Below are 21,067 nucleotides of genomic sequence, written 5' to 3' on the forward strand. Positions count from 1 at the left end.
GAGTGATTCGCTAAATCATACAGACATTTTGCTATTTTAATCAGCTGAACACCACCACTCAGGCTGAAAGTAGCTATAAAACCTTACTTTTTTTTTCTCTTTTTGCTCCTTTTGCCAAATCATTTACTGAAGGCATGAACTTCAAGCCATATTTAACCCTGTAAAATCTTATTATCTTAGTTAAAAGTTTTGCGATCCTTCTGGTGCCACATATGCACTTGAGTATTTGGGCATTTGGAGGGTGCTTAAGTTGTGTTTCTCCCCAAAGAGGTTAGGCCAATTGCTCCCCACTCCCCAACCAGACGTATGCATCAGGACATATTTTGGTCCTGGGATCTTGATCTTTTAGAGAGAAAAAGAGCCCAAGAGTAATGAGAAAATGCAGGGTACATGTCCATGTGGAGGGAAACTGGCAAAGGCCAACGCAGGGGAAGATGACGTGGAAAAAGTGAAAAGTGAAGTGAGAAAGCATATGGAAGCAGAAAGGATTTATTGCAATTGAGACACGAGGTCTCTAGATGGGAACAGTTAAAAAGAGGAGACATCTAAGTCATCTTGGTTCCAAAGAGAAAAGAAAGCAATGGGTGTAGCTCCCCAGTGAGAAGCAAGTGAATTAACTGTTCACTTCAGCATTAATTAGTGTGGCCCACCAGGGACCATTTAGGTAGATTACCTCATCAGGGCTCTAAGCAGTCCCCTGGCGGCCTGAGTGAGTTAATGCACCCCCTCAAGACCAACAATTTATCATCTTTTCCAGGGGGAATCAAGCCTTGCAGATAATGAACAGGTACACACACCTACAGTTAAAAGAAAATTATTTCCCCTGGAGGTCCAGCTTTCTACTTTAGACCCCTGAGACTTCCCTTTTATTTTAGATTTTAGGAGTGTTGTAAAGAGCTGACGTATGCTTCACTAGAAGGCAAAAGAAAAAAAAAGGATATGCAACTGTTTATGGTTTTTTTCTTTTTTGAGGGGGTACAGATGCGAGGTGGGAAGGAGTCTATGCAGTCGCCTTACATACCAGTACCGGATCAGCTTTGCTTTGAGTTGATCTGTTTCCAGACTTCAAATGGTCTCCTATGTGTTTGTGAGGGCAGATGCTTGGCAAGTCTGTATATGCCAGGGAGAACGTCATTCAGTTTTACGTTTTACACACGCTCCTGCTTTCTGGCTTTGCATAATTCATTACAATGGTGTGCAGAATGCACCATAAAACAAGATTTGGCTTTAATGTTAACGTTCTAATGACGACAGCAATAAAAATAAGTTGTCATTCCGTGTCTACTTTGTTTATATTGTCTAAACTAAAAAAACCAAACAAGCAGACAATGCATAGAGATGGAACACAGACACGTATTTTTTAACAGAAAAAGAAACAAACCAAGGAGACTTTAAGCTTCCAATTGGGGAACATTACTCTCTTCTCTCCCATACCCCTCCAATTCAAAAGTAGTAGAATTATCACATTAGTTTTTATGTGTGAAAAACTTACTTTTGACTAATTTGTAACCTTATTGTAGTGTGTACAGTTTACTGTTGGGTTCTTTCTCACCTTTAAGGGCCAGATTTTAAAGCCTCATCCATAAAGAGGAGGTAGTGCCTTTGCTAGGAACACCAATACCTTCTCACACACATTATGTCAGGGCAACAGGTAAAAGAATAAATACAAAACGCAAGTACCTTTTTTATTTTTTAATTTATTCACATTCATCATAAATTTGTTTAATGTAAAATAAATTCTTGACAAGGGTTTAACAGGATTTTCAACATCTGTGCAGATAAATGTAATTTATTCCTAAAGAAAAAACAGTTTAGAACATGCCAGGAAACCTGCTTTTAACATTTTTGTATAAAGTGTGTGTGTGTGTGTGTGTGTATCCAGGCAATACAGTAGTGGTTTCAAATCATTCTATTTCACTCAGAAGCCTGCATGATGAATTTTATACTGAAACAGAAGTTTGCCTGATACTTCTTTAGCATTTCATCTTCTGCCTCTCTCTTTTGATTTAATGCAGCCCACTCAGAGTTAAAATCCACACATGTTGGGACCAGGTTTGTGTCCTTCAAAAGGAAAAGCAGCAGGCATATTTTTCCAAACCTTCTTTGGTAGAAAATGAACAAAGTATAAATGACACATTTAGTCTTTTGAGAAAAATCAAGCAATGTATATAAGTTAAAGCTGTCTGCAAAAATTACATTGTTGTTATTAGTATTTCCCAAATCATCTATTCAACATTATAAAAGTTATATTTTGTGAGCATGGTGGGGGGGGGGCAAATATTTTACTAAATATGTTTTGGGTACAGATTAATATTCAACTCCTATCCCAACTCTATCCCAAAAGATAGGTTTATTATTAACTTATTAGACTGAAATCTGATTTGCAGTACATAAAAGTACACGAAAGTGAATAAATTAAAGTGAACAAATAGAAAAAGCTCCTTTATTTCGCTTATTTAAAAATTGCTCCAGGTTTATTTGTGGCACACTCAGTTCATACAAAGCTAAACATTTCTAATGCTGAACTTACTTGAGTGTTATATAATTACATGGTATAAAATGCATATACTAAGCAGTATACAGAATGTGCCTTTAAAAAACTCGACTCATAAAAATACTAGCTCACGTACATACTGACAACTAGCCATGTTTAAAAATAAACTCTCCTCAATGTTGGGTCGTCTCCTCTCGGCCCCCAATCTAAAGGAGTGTGGTTTCCAGGCACAATGGAACTAATACTTTCAAATAAGATAAATCTAAAATATGTGGTGTTCAAATAACATTATTAAAAGAGGAAATTCTCATCAAGTGTATTTTTGCAGCTTGGCTTACTGTCACAGAAGTCAGGAAGCCATAAAGATTGAATATAGCAAACATACAGCATAGGCGGGCTGCCATCAAGGTCTTCGGGAGCTCTGCAGGTGAGTACAAAGGTGGCTTTGGACTTTGTGGCTTCAGCTTTCCTAGGTTTGCACTAGATTATTCCATGACGGTAATGCAACGCTGGGTCTCTGTGAGTGCACATGAAGAGAAAGGGAGAGGGAGAGACAGTGAACAGAGGCTTACGGAAAAAAAAAAATAAGAGGGTAATTTGGTAACTGGGAGGAGAATTGAAAAATCACACCTTTCAGTCTTCACATTTTTTCTTTTGTTCAGCATACAAGGAGAAACCATCCGGAAGAAAGAAAGATTATGACTATCTATAAACTAATTGTTTGACAGAGACAGAAATGCTGATAATGAGTGGGTTGTGTCTGTAGTTCTTGGCTGTTCACATCAGCAAGGGATGAAGGAAAACAGAAACTCTTGATATGTTTGTCTAAAGAGGTAGTGGTGTGACTACGGGCAGCAAGAGTTCAGCTGAAGTTCAGGGCAGATGTTGCCAGGATCTTACAGTGCAGGAAAGTAAAATTGCTTCCGGATTCACCTTTTCCTCCCAGCTTCTCTTCCAGGATCTTCAGGGTCAAGCTATGCTGTGGCATAAAGTGACAATGTTCGTGGGGAAACAGGCTTTGAGCAGGATGCCCCTTTCCCGGTTGCAGTCCAGCTCCTGGATAAATCCATACCAATAGATGACTAAGCCTGGCCCAAATCTGTAAAAACACCAGAAAATAACAAACACACACACGGTATCAACAGAGCTCTTGAAAAAAGTCACCTTGGGGCACTGATAAGATGATTAAATGACAGGACTGCACAAAATTTTTGTTTTGGTTGCTACCATTATGACTGAAAATAGCCAAACTTATACCAAAGAGTTCACATAACACACATACTACCTTCTCGGATGGATGTGTTCCCTTTCTCTCCAGAAACCTGAAGTATTTCAGATATGGAAACTCCGAATCTTACCTTTCAGTAAGGTTTCATGAGCTTGGGCTGATGTGACTACCTAGCTGATGGAGGACAGATTCACAGTGCAAACAGGAATGAGCTGGGGAATGCCAGCCTTGGGATTTAAGTCTAACATTTAATGGTACTATTTAAAAAATTAAACTTGCCTAATTGCAACTAAGAAAAATAAAAGAATGTTTGAAAGCAGAATTTTAAAAAATGCAACAACTTATGGTCCTCTTCTGGCTATACTGTTCTACTCATGCACCCATTGGGCTGGAAGTACCTCGTGTCATCCATATGACACACTGGGTCCCTCTACTCTCTGAATTACAAACTTCTCTAAGTGTGGATACAGCATAAAGTTTGGTCATTGGTGCTTACGGAAATGAGGAATAAGGTCATGTAGGCTTGTGACAAAGTATAGGCAGCTATGGGCTTAATAAAACCTCAGCATTTTTAAGTTGTGCCCTCTGAATTATCTGCAATTTTGTTAGCAGTGACTGATCCCCGCCAGGCAGACTCAGGAAGTGGCCCTATAGACTACTTCACCCATCAGGAAGTTGAGACCTTTAGGCTGGGTTCATAAAGATGTAATCACTATCAATCACTGCACACAGAGAGATGTTTTGCACATCAGTTTCACGTTTTTCCTACTGAGGGCACTTAATTAAAGGGCAGCACTACTTTTGGTGTAGTGTTGCAGGAATTTTACAGTGAAATAAATTATGAATGTTGGGTTAGTAAAAGGATGTCTAAAAACAGAACTGCTTTCTGTATTCTAACATTACAGCAGGGTGAACCATGCTAGGCCAAAAAGCTTTTTTCTTCCATGATTTATTATATGCTGTAGTGTACTTGCCAAAACTAACAATACAGGATGGGCTGCGAGATACTGTACGCACAGGAACAAGTTCAATTGGATGTCACGGCCTGGTTTATTTGGGGATCCACATTAGTGGGGTAGCCAAGTTGTATTCAAGATCATTTAAAACTTTGGGAGTCCCCTCTGTGCAGGTACAGAACCATGAGATGGCAGCTCATCACTTGATCTTGTTCTAGAAGAAGTAGGAACTGGGTATAGTTAATTAGAAGCCTTGGAGCACCAGGCCTACTGAGATTTATCAGCTGCAGATGTTCTCTTCTTCCTTAGCATCCCCAAAGAAGAGATTCCTTTGAGGTCAGTGGAATTAGGCTACCTGTGCACAGGTGTGTGCGTCCCAGGCTCAAATGCATACAAGACGAAGCTCACACCTGCAGAAGAACTTGCTTCCATTTAACCGAGGGTTTCTTAGTAACTTTTAATCACAAACACTTGTCTGTAATTGGAACATAAACCACTGGTACCTTATACAAAGAGCTCTATGATTAGTGTCAAATGATCTCAGATTTGTCAAAACAAGTCTGGCAAGAACAGAAAGATTTGTGATTCCGTGGACCGTGTCTGAGAAGCCTCAAACCTTCCCATCAGTGAAGCACCCCCGAGTCACGGCCTTGACAGATCTAACATTAAGCTCAACACATTCTTCCATTTTATTATACAGCCATTCTGGAGACCATGATGTTCTTCAGAAAGGCACTAATATTTTCACAAAGGAAGAAAAAAACTGTAATCTAACAAGTCACAGAGAAGAACAAAAGAATATATGGAGGTCATAAAAAACAAGCCCAGTATTTTAAAGATTTAATAAAACAAAAACACATATCACCAGCACTGAGCGAGTGAGAGCAGCCTGCACTTTCTTTGAACAGCTAAATCATAAGCCAAAGGACACGAAGCATGACAGCTCTTTACAAAAATGGCATTTTCTAGGCAGAAAAGCCAGGCTGGGGACCACCTCAGTGCTCAAGAAAATGGACTTGTTTCACTTGTGAGGCAACAGATATTCCTGCAACTCAAAAAGGTTTTGCAAGATTGTGAACCTGAACATTTCATGCAGTGGTTCACAACCAGGATTCCCTAAAGATACCAACACAGATCTATGAACATTTTGAGTAGGATTCATTAATAAGACTCTACTGTCTACCTAAGTTTTGTGTTTCTTATGGAACTATGTTTAGGTTAGGTAACATTACCTCTGTCAATGTAGCTCAAAACCTCTGATTGACAATATGTCTCTAATTAATTAAGAATGAGGATGTAAATAGAGATTGATAGGCTTTCAAATTATGTGGTCTTTGGGTGACTAAAGCAACAAGGACTTTAGAGGGTGACAAGTTTGGAAATTTAATGGCAGAACAAGATCTGGCCTTATTCCCAGCACCTACTTCAGTGCATTTCTGAGCCTTCTTCAACAGCTCAGGATCCAGAGATTATCAGATGCTGACGAGATAATCTTTCAGCAACCTACCTGTTTATGAAGAGACTGACCACATGAAGCAACTTTATATAATCAATTTCTTGGTTATCTGAAGTAACAGGAGGGGAAGTTTTGGTTGCTAATTTGAAATACCAAGCAATCAAAAATGGTAGAAGAGGTGTAAAATAGGACCCTAGAAAATTTTTATTTAGGTCAAATGCAGACTTTTGGGTTGAACCATTTCCCCTTTTTGATGCCTATTCTCATTTACTGTGGCACCACTAGACAAAAATGAGATCACTGGGAAGGCAAATATAACCTTTGTGACCAATAAAAATCAAAGAGACTTTGCTAACAACATTGAAAAGAAAACAGAGTCCGCGGGTCTGAGGAGATGTGCACAGCAGAGGTTGGTCTGCTACTGAGATTGCAGCCCTCCCTGCCAGCTGGGAGACCCTCAGGAATGGGTGTCCATGGATATCTGAATTGATTCTGGAAACACTTTTTAAATTGACTATAATTTTATGGTTGCTATACCCATGGTCAAGTAATAAGATCAAAGACTCCCAATGGATTTTAAAGACTCCTGGGAAGCAGAGACTAGAATGTGAATGACGTTTGAATAAGTAATTTTGCTTGCAAATAAAATATCACCAAATTAGCAAAAACAACAAATACCCCTTGAAAAAATGGGAGGTGAAAGTCAAGAGCCATCACAGACCACGAAGGCAAGAAAGATGAGGTTTTTCATAAGTAATGACGCCTTATAAATATGTTCAAAATGTGTTTCTCGGCTGGGGACAGTGGCTCACGCCTGTAATCCCAGCACTTTGGGAGGCTGAGGCAGGCCGATCACTTAAGTCAGGAGTTTGAGACCAGCCTGGCCAACATGGTGAAAACCCCGTCTCCACTAAAAATACAAAAAAATTAGCCAGGCGTAGTGGTGCTCGCCTGTAGTCCTAGCTACTCAAGAGGCTGTGGTGGGAGAATCACTTGAACCCAGGAGACGGAGGTTGCAGTGAGCTGAGACTGCACTACTGCACTCCAGCCTGGGTGACAGAGCAAGACTCTGTCTGGAAAAAAAAAAAAGTGATTCTCTGGTTTCATTCCATTTTAGGGTATTTAGAGAAATTCAGTCAGAGACGGTGGAACTAAAGCTGGCCCTTCTGTGCATACCTGTTTCCTAGTGATTATCCCTCTGTTTCACCATCTGTCTGTTATATTGGGACCCTGTTGAGGGTAAAGACCATGTTTTATTTGTATTCATGTCCTCCATGCCTAACACAGTGCCTGGTACATGAAAGATACCCTCAAGGACAAGATGGGCAATACAAGGTTAGCACTAAGATGATCAGACAGCTTTGCACTGGTTATTGAATCAGTGCGAGTCTAGAGACAGGGGTGCAGGCAGGGGTCAGCCATTGCCTCGGCATGGCAATTTTATTAATGACCAGAGTGAGCACACTAGTGGCATACTTACAGGTTATAATGAAAATAATATAGTTACAACAATGTTCATTATTAACACTTTCACCCCACTTACTATAAGCCCAACACTGTTCTAAGCACTTTAATATATATAGAAGCACTTTATATATATCGAACCACTTAATTTGTATGCCAACTCCATGAGGTTGGTACAATTGTTATCCCTGTTCTACAAGTAAAAAAACCAAGGCATAGAACAATTAAGTAGATTGCCTAAGGTCTCACAGCTAAAAAGTGGAGGAACCAGTTTTAGAACCAAGGCAGTTTGTGATGCACTCACTATGAGGCAGTGATCCGTTTACTAAACAGGGTGATAGAATGTTAGACTTTAACCAGAAAAAGAGAGTCAGTGTCCTTTGCAATGGTTAAGCCACACCTAGGGCATTTTGGAGAGTTCTGGTGTCATATTTTAAGGGGAATGTCTCCAGTTTGAAAGTCAACCAAAGGAGAATCCTAGGATATTTGAGGAATGGTTAGAATAAGAGTATGTCTGATTTAGAAATGAACAGTTAAGGTTCACTAACACACTCATCATGTTCTGATTTTGAGAGTGCTTTTATGGAGGAAGGATTTGATTCATGCTGTAGCTCTCAAGTGCAGACTTAGGACAATGCTTGTAAGTAGCCAAGAATTACATTTTGATTTCACACAAATAAAATTTTTTCTATAACTGAAACTTTCAAAAACATGGAGTGAGCGGCCTTGCAAAATAGTGACATCAGTAGATCTATTAAATCAAGGCTGGGCTTTCATTAATTTTAAAAAGTTGAACCAATGCATACAAATTGGGAATGTTTACACAAAATCCTGCGTATTTAGCTTCTTTTGAGAAACTAATCAATCTGGCAACAAGCAACTGAAGATAAGTAATAGCTGCCCCCTTCAGATATAACCTAGGTTCACAGGACTGCCACAGTCCCCACTGTTCTCTGTCACTTCCTGATGCCGAGGATCAGTGCCAGGTACACCAACTGAGCTTCTTGGCTCCTAACTTCCACTATACACCAATACTCCTCCTTGCTGCATATCTAGGATGCTAAGGTTACATAAAGAATTCTCCGTATTTTCTCCAGTTCTATTGTTTTGGTAAACTTGGTTATTGGGTTCCTGAAGCTGCATATTTGAAGGAGTTGGTTACAGGGAGAACACTTTGTCAGTCAAGGTGAATTCCTGCTGGCAAGCAGTGAAGACAGACATCAAAATGCCCCAACTGTGAGAGTCCCCGGCTGTTTTGTGTTGGGGCTAGCAGGCTTTGTCAATCTCAACAGGTGTTGAGGACAGTGCAGGAAACACAAATGCTGCTTACATTTTGTTCAGTTTAAAAAAAGGCAGTGAAAGCTGTTAATGTATTTTTAAAAGATTATCACCAAGAATGTTTTAAAAATGGTACTTCAGTGAGTAAATTCTTAGTTTTGGAGAAAAATCTAGCTATCCTCAGATAAGCCCTGAGGATTCCAGATTGTGAATGTTGGACAGAATATGATACAAGTGTCTTTCTGTTCAAGGTTTCCTATAACTCTCTGAGAAACTCAGTGGTTCAGACAGAAAATTTGGCTCCCCAAATTCAGGAAGAACTTGCTTACTCTTTTTTTTTTAAAGTATAAAACTAAATACTCCCCTTTTCTTGCCACGCCTCTAACACTATCCTATAATGCAGGAATTACTAGGATGAGGCATTTTTACTTATGGAGAATGGAGAAGATTATTAACTTTCTATTGTTATACTTTTCCTCAAGGCATCCTCTTCAGAGACTGTTGAAAAGAAAGGTAGATGAAGGAATTTAGAGGTTTCGAATTATACTATTAGATATCATCTTGCTAAATTAACCCCAATAACCCCTCGCTGGTTTCCTGAAGCCAGCTGAGCTTCTAGATCTCCATAGATTTCAGGGAGCCCTTGACCAATCACTATGTCTATAAAGATGCTAAGTACATACAAAATAAGATCTCAATAATCAACAACAAAGAGATAACTAACATTTACTGAGCAGGCAGTGTTTCAAGAACTTTTACATGTACAGACTAATTTGGTACTCACTGTCACCCTATGAGGAGGGCACTATGACTATCCTTATTTTACAGATGAAGAAACTGGGGCCCAAAAAGGGCCAGGTTTCAAACCCAAGCCGCCTGGCTCTATGGCTTACCCTTGTAACTACTGTGCTTTACTGTCTCATTATACCTTGTGTTTATATAGCATTTTATAACAGTCATTTGACTCTGAAAAATATTTACCAAACCTGGATAGGTAATAGGCAAGCAGGGGTCCAGAAGCAAGGCAACTGATCAAAACCCCAGTATATGAGTTGGGATCCACCTCTCTACACAGGGAATAACTCTAAGTTTGATGTCAATAGTTTCACACTAAAAAGTTTATCTGGCTACTTATTGCAATTTAAGTATCACCACATTTAGGAAGTAGATGGAAAAGCAACCCATAATTCTGGCAAAAGAAATGAAAATAATTACATTTGAGGGAGCATATTTAAAACCTTTGACAAACAGGTGGAAGTAAGCTAGGGAATGAGAATTACAGAATCACTACATAAAGTTCAGAGAAGAGAAATGTCTCATGCTGTGAAGGGCTTCAGAAGTTATGGGGCAGAATCTAAACATGAGGGAAGAGGAGTAAATCCAGAACACTGCCATAGCTTGTTCATATAAATGGAAATAAACAGCTGGAATAAGTTATGAGGAAAACTGAGGGAAGCAACGGGTCTAAGTGAGCGTATGAGGTAGAGATTTGTTTTCCCAGAAAAGAAGGTTCAGACTTGTTAAACAGGGTGATACAGTATGCCCCAAAGGCCCAGCTTTGCTCCTAAAATACCTCTAATATACAGATGCATCTTATGTTTGTGCCATTAACTTGGCTTACCCATGTTTTCAGCTCTATGAGAAAACCACTACATATATTTTTTAAACTAGTATGCTTTTACATCTCTTTTGGTAATAAGATGGTGAAAGGTGTGGAATTTATGTACTACTACACAATTTGTCTCTCTACCTATGATCACGGAAACTCCTGAAATTGACCTAATACTTTTCTTCCCAATGAGCTGAATTACCATAATTGCATAAACAAGGATTCTCAGTGCAGTAGAGTCCTACAATATAAATCTGCATCTAGTCAATGAAACAAACAATTCTCAATTGAAGGATGACAAGTGGACTACGGAATGATCTGATAATTTTAGTCAAGTTTCTTGTTCATGAGGTTCTTCATCAAACAATAAAAACATATAGAAACCTTTGTTCCTAGCTCAAATTTTTTATTTCAATCATAGGCAAATAAAAAACTACTTCTCTAAAACAAGAACAGCAGAGAATCATATATATATATTTATATATATATTTGTATATATTTATATTTTTATATATTTATATATATTTGTATATATTTATATATTTATATATTTATATATATTTATATATATTTATATATTTATATATATTTATATATTTATATATATTTATATATATTTATATATTTATATATATTTATATATATTTATATATGTATTTATATATATTTATATATGTATTTATATATATTTATATATTTATATATAGACACACACACATATATATGTATAATAATCATGTATATATTTCTTTTTTTCTTTCTCATTTTGAGTTGCTGTGTGGGGTCTGTGCTATCTTCTGAGGATGTGTGCAGACATGTGGCCGTTGGAAGTCGACTGTTTCACCATCAAAAAGACTTGCATGTGGTTTTTATGAAGAGTGCATTTTCAAACACATAGTTCACGATGAAGGAGAAACATAAAACATCTTGTAATTGTTTTAAAATAAACTCTTACACTGTTTATTTAGTTTTAATCTGCGTGTTGTAGATTGGTTATGCACTTGTTAATCACTGTTGTATGTATATCCAGATAGAGTTGTAAATAACCTTTCAGTCCAAGTGAAATATGCTTGCACATGTTTATATGCAAAGTATGTGTATATTTATGCCTGCGTGTAAATATGTGTACAATAATAATAGATTAGTGATCATGTAATATAACATCATAAGGTTCTGGCACTATGGTCAATTTAATATACAATACAAATATTCTTTTTTTGTAGAAATGAAGTTAAAATATGATAACTTGGTTGTTTCATCTACTTTTTCTTTCCTTGCCAGGTCTGTATTTGCAGACTGAAATGACCAAAGAAAGAGAACCTAGTTATGAGTATTCTCACTCAATCTATGCATGTTGGCTATGAAAAGTGCAACTTTATCTCTTTGAAACAACTTACTTTCTATAATTTTGAAAATAAAAAAGTAAAAACATATAAATACTGATTCACTTTGGGCCTTTATGCCACAAAGAAAATGTTATTTTGAATAAAAATTTAAATGTATATAAATATACAACCACAACACTCTGAAATTCTCCATGGTGATTATATACCTTGATATTTTCACGTCCATGTTAAATTACCTGAAAAAGTACTTAATTTCTACTTTGCTTTGTCCTATATTGGATATACATAGATGCTATATTTATTTATTTATTTATTTTTTTTGAGACAGAGTCTCGCTCTGTCACCCAGGCTGGAGTGCAGTGGCGCAATCTCGGCTCACTGCAAGCTCCGCCTCCCGGGTTCACGCCATTCTCCTGCCTCAGCCTCTCCGAGTAGCTGGGACTACGGGCGCCCGCCACCACGCCCGGCTAATTTTTTTGTATTTTTAGTAGAGATGGGGTTTCACCGTGTTCTCGATCTCCAGACCTCGTGATCCGCCCGCCTCGGCCTCCCAGAGTGCTGGGATTACAAGCGTCAGCCACCGCGCCTGGCCCATAGATGCTATATTTATAATCTTTCTAGCCTGTTGTAAATCTTTTCTCAGAAGATTATAATAGAAAACAAAGGCAGAAGTGATTTTGTCTTTAATCTGTTGTCTTTAGTCTCTGTTTTCTAGAAGAAATGTTTACTCCTGGATTGGGTCAGCCCCTCTGCATTTACCTATAAGAATCTACATACAAGCGGCCGGGCGCGGTGGCTCACGCTTGTAATCCCAGCACTTTGGGAGGCCGAGGCGGGCGGATCACGAGGTCAGGAGATCGAGACCACGGTGAAACCCCGTCTCTACTAAAAAAATACAAAAAATTAGCCGGGCGTGGTGGCGGGCGCCTGTAGTCCCAGCTACTCGGAGAGGCTGAGGCAGGAGAATGGCAAGAACCCGGGAGGCGGAGCTTGCAGTGAGCCAAGACTGCGCCACTGCACTCCAGCCTGGGCGACAAAGCGAGACTCTGTCTCAAAAAAAAAAAAAAAAAGAATCTACATACAAGCTTGTCTATCCATCTTGCATAGAGCACAAGTCACAGAAGAAAAGCTCCTCTCCATAAATTGCTTAACATAGTAATCAATCTCTTCACATTTTCAGAGTAAACTAAACTATATCACTTGAATAAACAAAATGCCAAAGGGTTCACAGTAAAAGACTAATTAGAGCAATGACAATGATTCTAGAAGTCTTCCTGGAAAAGGCAACTATTCAACTATGTTGTATTTATTCACATATCAGCCCTTTAAACTTTCTCCATGATACATCCATTTTTGAGGGGAGGGAAAGGTGAGGTTAGGGGTCCCGAGAGACATAGAGGGATGATGGGGTCAGAAGCATATTGAGATGATTTCACTGGGAAACGGGAGGATGAGTTTCAGGACAATAGCTGTGGTTCTGTTTCAAACAAACAAGATGCATGGAGAAGACAGAACACCTTCTCAAATGGGAAGAGAGAGACAGCAAACACAGCAAAAGACATAGAAACCCTAAGAGTAACAAAGTATTTACCCGAGGTTATGTTTACTTTGAAAACACTTAAGTACTAAAACGAGAGAATACTTCATGTGGACACTGGGTGCAAATCATGTCCATCGATCTAGAATTTATACCCCAGCCTTCTTCCAAAAGTTGGGGGTGTTTTAACAAAATTGGTTGTGTGAATTATTACGTTTTCTCAGTTATTTCCCCAGGGAAACACGCCAAAGGCAAACCCATCATTTCAGCTGATTTAGTGTTTGATGCCAGAGAATTTATAATTGATATGACAACCATAATGGATAGTGATCATGGAGTTGGCAGGGCCTGGCTGACAGTGGTGCAGTCCATTTTGGTGTTTGCCAGTTAATCAACCATCAGACTTGCTCTGATGAATTTTGAGGTGATTTCTGAACTTTCCATTTCTAACTTTCTGAATATTAGAAATTAGAAACACATTATAAAATGGAAAAGACTATATAAATATTGCTTACCCAAAATATGTCTTTTTCAAGTAGCCCTTAATTATTCGCTAACAGAGGGAATGGAGTTTCTTTTTCCTTGGCATAGTTCTCAAAGGATCACAGGGTAACCCAGAGTTCGGTCAGATGTTTATCTCAAGGAACAAAGAGATTTATGGGTTTTGGATATATAAAAGTCTGCTTAAAATAAAAAATTATTGGAATTTCATCCTTGGCAAAGTCAAGTAACTGAAGGATTAAGGCTGATACATGTTTGCCCTATAAATCTATCATTAACCAAATGTGACACAATGCTTTGGTATGTCAGATCCCAACTCACTCTAAATGGGCAGTTAAATTTTTCTCTTATTCACAAGAAATATTTAATGATAAGGAAAATCTCTTTGGCTAGCCAACCTAGTCCCCAAAAGCAAAACATCCCAATTTTGCAGATTCATGAAGGCAAATGCCAGAAAGGGGAAAAAATAAATTAGAAGTTAGAAATGTCTAGATCATTAGAAAAAATGATCAGATAAGGAAAAATGATTTTAAAAATGGGTCTTCAAAAATTATGGATAACCTGGCCTTGCAGTTATCAAACACTTTTAAAATGTAAGCTTCATGAGGGCAGCTTGTATTTCAGTGGCACATAGGAGTCAGCCAATACATATCTGTTGAGTGGATATAGGAATACACAAATGAATATCACTCTACAGTCCCTTGCCCTAGAAGAAGATGTGAGTGCTATTACTCATTTGGAAAATAATTTTTTTTTTTTTTTGCTAATAACTCTCTACTATATAATGAAGGAAAGTTTTTTTTTTTTTTTTTTTTTTTTTGAGATGGAGTCTTGCTCTGTCGCTCAGGCTGGAGTGCAGTGGTGTGATCTTGGCTCACTGCAACCTCCACCTCCCAGGTTCAAATGATTCTCCTGCCTCAGCCTCTTGAGTAGCTGGGACTACAGGCATGCGCCACCATGCCCAGCTAATTTTTGTATTTTTAGTAGAGACAGGGTTTCACCATGTTGGCAAGGCTGGTCTTGAACTCCTCACCTCAGGTGATCTGCCCGCCTCGGCCCCCCAAAGTGCTGGGATTACAGGCATGAGCCACCATGCTGGGCCATGGAAAGTCATTTTTAAAGGTAAGAAAATGAGCCTTAAAAATATGTCCAAGTTGTACACTTCTGAAGAGCGAAGTGCAAGATTGCTGGGATTGCGGGTAGGAACCTATTCTGTCTAGGATATTAAGGGGGAGATGATGCTGTGCTTTAAAGCGTGGTAGAAACCAAGGGTACTAGTCCCCGGAAGTAACACTACTGAGGGTTAAAGTGGTGGCTGCAAGGCTGGGAGCAGCAGGAATTGGCTGCTAGGAGGAAAAACTATGCACTTGGGAGCCAATTGCTGCACACAGGTGGCTCTTGCTTCCTTTAAATACAATCAGTTTAGGTAGGCTTTTGTTTACGGTCGCTTTTATCTAGAAGATAAGGCTGTAAAAACATCAATCAAAATGAAGTACTACTGTTCCTGGCCATATCTCAGCAGGTTCATCTGTTTTATTTCTTCCTCCCTTTCCAAATACCTTAAGGTGTTTAAGATGAGTGAAGAGATAGCAAACTATTAAAGTGAACTGTATTTGTGTATGACACATGGATTTGCACTCACTGAACCACAAATGCCATCCCTACAATGCCTATGTCATTCCCAGGTTCAGCAGGCATCTGTGTTCTTCACAGCTCTACTTCTCCGTAATATACAAACTCTACAAAATGATCTTTGCACCACTTTCAATAGTGCTCCTTTAAGAAAATGAGAATCTTACAGTTTCTATATGTTGGTTGTGCGGCTTTTAATGTATTTATACTCTGCCTTTTCTTCAAAGAGTCATGTACAATCAAATAGCAAAATAGAAAATTAAGCTCAGCAAAAGGAAAATGCAAATATGTGAACTTCAAAGGTCAACTTTATAGTTAGAAATTTTAAGTCTGTAAAGATGGTACCTGATTATATTTTAAAGGCATAGCTTAATTAATGCTGGATCTGCAAGATGAAGTTCTGAGCCAGAGACATTTCCAAACGAAGAGGGATGCTCTGTTTAGGGAGTAAAAAGGCACACTGGTCCAGCTCCAGAGGATGGTTCCTGACAGGGCACTGAGGTGAACAGAAGAGGCTTGACTGCATGAGCAGACAGATGCCTGGTAGGGGACTGGATGCCAGTGCTAGACAGGGCTGGGAGGCCATCCTGCACTTGATTCAGGTTGTGCTGAGGGTCTGTGTGGTGGAAAATATCTTACCTGTCATTCTGAGGTTTTGTGAGTCATTCTGCAGTTCTGGGCTTTGTAATTTTTTTCTATTTAGTTACCTCCTAAACACAGTGAGAGTAAGGCATTCTAGTAAATGTAATGCCCCTGCAGCTAATCCATGACTGACTACTCCAGATTTATTTTCCTGGCATAGCCCCAAGATTTCTCTATCTATAAAGTGAATAGAATAGCATCTGTGCCCTGAAGTTCAAGGTGGATTGGAGAATAAATAAACTTCATAACAATTGAATCTGTATATGTTCATTGTTGCCTGATTCCAAAAACCCCACCCAACAGTAGAACCTAATAAAGAAATTTTCTGAACTCTTCTCCACTGAATCCCCACCACAAATCTTTCCATGAGTAGACAAGATCTCTGTCCAGAGATCTGGAAATGAACTCAGTAGGAAAAAGAAAACTGTTATCTGTAAAGTACTAACCAAAGGCAGTACTAGGTCACACTTTACCCAGGATGAAAATTTGTAACGCAAAACTGAGGGGTAGGAAGTGTGAGTAAACTAGGTCAGAAAATTTCCTAAATTTATAACTAGGTAAGATGTTTCTTCGAGCTAGAGAGCAGGAAGAACCGTTTCACATGGTCATTTCTGCCTTGAAAAATAAGAGCTAGTTCAGGTGCAGAGGTTCATTCCTGTAATCCCAACATTTTGGGAGGCTCAGATGGGAAGATTGCTTGGGCCCAGGAGTTCGAGACTGCAGTGAGCTATGACTGCCCCACTGCATTCCAGCCTGGGCAACAGAGTGAGACTATATAAATAAAAATAATAAATACTAACAAAAATAAATAAAAACAAGAGCTGACCAGCTTCATGAGACCAGGAGAAACTCTACTTTAAAAGAGACCAGACAGAAAATCCTGGTGATGTCAGTGACTTAAATGTTATTTAAATATACGTTTCTGTTGTTAATAACATGACACTGCTGTGCCTGTTTGAACATTTAAGTCTAGTTCACACAACAAAGACGGGCTGCATACACCAATTTCAGGGTAATGAAGTTTCATTGTACCATCCTGAATACATTTCCTGTTAGACCAAAAACTTAAAACATTTTTATTACTTTTATTGGTATATAAAATTTTGTGTATTTATAGGGTACATGTGATAGAATGTGTAATGATCCAGAGAATTTAGGGTATCCATTACCTCAAATAATTATCACTTTGATGTGTTAGGAACACTTTAGGTTTTCTCTTCTAGCTATTTTGAAATACACAGTACACTTTTGTTAACTACAGTCACCCTGCTCTGCTATTGAACATTAGAACTTATTCCTCTATCTGACTGTATGTTTGTACCCATTAACCAACCTCTTTTCATCCACCCACCCTCTTAAACTCACACTCTTTCCGGCCTTGGGTAGCTATCACTCTACTCTTTACCCCCATGAGATCAACTTTTGAAGCCCCGATATATGAACGAAAACATGTGATATTTGTTATTCTGTGCCTGGCTTATTTCACTTAACATAATAACCTCCAGTCCCATCCATGTTGTTGCAAATGACATGGCTTTACTCTTTTTTTATGGCCAAATGGTATTCTATTGTGTATACATACACATTTTCTTCATTCATTCATCCACTGATGGACACTTAGGTTGATTCTGTATCTTTGTTATTGTGAATAGTGCTGCATAGAGGTGCAGATATCTTTTTGATATGCTGATTTTAGACTAGGAGCATTTTGAAATCTTGCCAAGTTTAATAGTTCATCTTTGTTTTAATATTTGCTTTTTAAAAAGAGAAAGAACAAAGCAACCCAAATGTCCATTGATAGATGTATGAATGGATAAAGAAAATGTAATATACATGTACAATGGAATATTACACAGTCTTAAAAAAGAGGAAAATCCTGTCACATGCTACATGATTGAACCCCAAGATATAAATTATGCTAAATGGAATAAGCCAGTCATAAACCGACAAATACTGTATGCTTTCACTCAAAGTATCTAAAGGGGTCAAAATCATAAAAAGAGGAAGTAGAAAGGTAGTTGCCAAGGGTAGGAGAAAGGAGAAATTAGTGTTTAATGAGTATGGAGTTTGTTTTGCGAGATAAAAGTTCTAGAGATCTGTTGCACAAAAATGTAAACATGCTTAAGACTGTACACTTAAAAACAGTTATGACGTCAAGCCTGTCATCCCAGCACTTTGGGAGGCTGAGGCGGGTGGATCACAAAGTCAGGAGATTGAGACCATCCTGGCTAACACAGTGAAACCCGTCTCTACTAAAAATACAAAAAAATTAGCCAGGTGTATTGGCGGGCACCTGTAGTCCCAACTACTGGGGAGGCTGAGGCAGGAGAATGGAGTGAACCTGGGAGGCGGAGCTTGCAGTGAGCCGAGATCGCACCACTGCACTCCAGCCTGGGTGACAGAGCGAGACTCCATCTCCAAAAAAAAAAAAAAAAATAGTTATGATGGCATATTTAATATTATGTGCTTTTATTTTCACCACAGTAAGAAAATAATAAAAAAGCAACAACAGAAAATAGAAGAGCATTTTTAACTAATAAAGTCTCTGGGAAGAAGATAATGTAAACAGATAACTAGCAAAACAGATGATGGTTACTGTTGGGCACCACACTTGCAAAAAGAACATGGAAAAGCATTGGGACACTGAAGCTGGCCTGTAAGGCAGAGTGGGGATCACACAATGGGGTTTTAGGAAGCCCAGTGGCTAAGTGGCAATTTCTAAAGCTGCCCAAACTCTTTGTTTTCTTGCGATTAATGAAGCTGCTTTTTATCAGACAATGGCAGGAAATAAATACCAAGTTAAGGAAACAAAAACTTCGCCTTGTAAAGAAACAGTTGAAGGCACATGCCTGAGTACAGAAAATTGCAGGGCTGGAGCCAAAGGGCAGGATAAGCTTTAGTGAATTCTGGCTCTATTCTTCAAGTGATGAGGAGAGGAATGCTTCACAGTTCTTAAAATACTTTCAAAAAGTGTACAGTAATTTATCTAATCCCCAAAAAATGCATTATTCTGATAGGACAGCTGAAGAGATTGAGGCTCTCTGAGGTCAAGTGACTTGCTTAAGATCACATGGGAGGGACTGACAGCATGGACCTGGCTCTACTTACTTCTAGTATAGTGCTCTTGTCAGCTTGTAATGCTCTCTCCCCCTCACCCTCACTGCAGAATAGGGCCAGGAATACCTTCTGCTTCCCTGAAAAGGAGGCCATGTTTTGGTGAGGCAAAGATAACATGAACCCAGCTCCTGTCTTTCAGGGACTCTCAGTAGTAAGGGAGACAAGCAGGTAAAAAGTTGAGTGTATGAGAAAAACAGAAAGGTTGTTAAGAGAGCTATGCAGAAGGCCCTGGGGTAGCTCAGAGAAGGAAGCACTTAACTCTTACCTGGCAAGGCTCTGAGCAGAGGGGAGGTGATCTCTGGGTTCAGTCTTGAAGTCAAAGTTCACTGAGTGGGTGAGATGGGGGAGATACTTCAAGGAAGAGGCACATGCAGATCGAGTGGAGAGAAAGATCAGGGGGACTTTCAGGATGGTGCAGGAAAGTTCAGGAGAAAGAAAGATCATGGCCATGCAGGACACAGCTTGAAGGTGGAGTGGGAATGGGGCTGATGAGGACCGGAAGGGCACGGTATAGCAGACCAAGGTGCTTGGCGGGCCCGATCCTATCAAGTACAAAGGAGCCCTTCGCCTGAGGGTGATCCTCTTGAAACCCAAATACTCCGGGCCATGTTTCTGCATGGAATCTGTGAGCTAAATATTTACTTTATGCTGGACCAAAGTATCTACTGCAGCTCACTTATTTGGGGATAAACAGATTCAAGAAAAGTGTACATTAAAACAAATCCACCCTCCCCCCCTCAGCCCCACCTCATTTCCACTCCATACAGAAAAAAGACTGTCATTCAAAAAAATTGAAAACTATACTGAGGGCTCAACTTTCCGGAGTCGTTGGGACAAAGTATGTGTATATAAACATTCACAGCCCAGCTCCACAGGGTTCCCCTGATTTGTATTCTTTGAGAAGTCTGCGGGCACGAGGTGAACGGGTAACAGTTTCCTTAGTGAGTTACACAGAAACTTTATTTAACTTAACAGGAGTCATTAGCTGAATTTTATGGAGATAAGGACTTCCAGGAGTGAGTTCCCTTCTGATTGTTTTTTGATGAAAAACAAGACAAGAGAGAGCTACACTTGGATGCTCTGACAACCTGCAGTTTTACTTTACAAACTCTATGGCTCTAAGATGGCCCCACAGAGCCACCAGGGCTGGAGCTGCGGTTTGATTTCACTGAGTTGAAAGCAATCTGTCAATGTGAAGAGGAGTTAGAAGGTTATTTTAAACATTTAGTTAAGCTTGTGACTGTCTTTCTTTTAGAGGCATTCCTGGCTGCAAACTGCCTCATCCTGGGTGACATAAGACAAGCTATTGCATGAGGTTAGACTGAGGTCCCTGCATGCTGGTCTGCGCATGCTGCCATTAGCTGATTAATATGTGTTTATTTTTAGGGCCTGAACTAACAGACCAGGCTAAGGCCAATGCAAGATAATATTTGAAGTACTCTGTGAGCATCTCATGCTTACAAAAGGCCCTACTTTGTGTGAAGTTGTTGATGTAGGTGTAGTCCCTGTCAGCCTAGTAAAATATAATACACCAAATGCAGAGAAAACCCCTTCCAACTCCATTATAGAAAGGACCACTGCAAAAATACATCGATGATCACTTTTAAAAGAAACACTTGTTGAAGGAAACAGGAAGATAAATATGCCTAACCAGCTATGAGAACTGGTTGAGTCCAAATACTCATTCAATACTAGATACTAAATAACAATGATTCCTAATATTATGTCCAATGTCTTCCACAAACAGTAACTAGGTTTTAAATTTATTTTTAATGAGATACTTATGCCTCTACAAATATATGCTATA

The 21,067-nt window shown here is 39.0% G+C and overlaps 1 protein-coding gene across 4 annotated transcripts in view; it reads right to left on the reverse strand.

Annotated features, from left to right (window-relative positions):
- Window positions 1-1,677: 1,677 nt before the first annotated feature.
- The window catches only part of C6H15orf41 (chromosome 6 C15orf41 homolog), a 232,561-nt gene continuing 213,171 nt past the window's right edge, over window positions 1,678-21,067 (reverse strand). The window contains exons 11-12 of one of the 4 annotated variants that reach the window (XR_004030476.1): window positions 3,125-3,593; window positions 1,678-3,011 (exon numbers count right to left, since the gene is read on the reverse strand). Coding sequence is in view for 3 of the 4 variants with exons in the window: in XM_003272804.4 (XP_003272852.1) it covers window positions 3,464-3,593 (130 nt within the window). In the remaining variant the exon portion in view is untranslated. Of the gene's footprint in view, window positions 3,594-21,067 lie in introns of all 4 variants that reach the window. The other 3 variants (XM_003272804.4, XM_030814344.1, XM_012507511.2) reach the window with 3 other exon arrangements.

This window comes from Nomascus leucogenys, chromosome 6 (genome assembly GCF_006542625.1).
Source record: "Nomascus leucogenys isolate Asia chromosome 6, Asia_NLE_v1, whole genome shotgun sequence".
NCBI lineage: Eukaryota > Metazoa > Chordata > Mammalia > Primates > Hylobatidae > Nomascus > Nomascus leucogenys.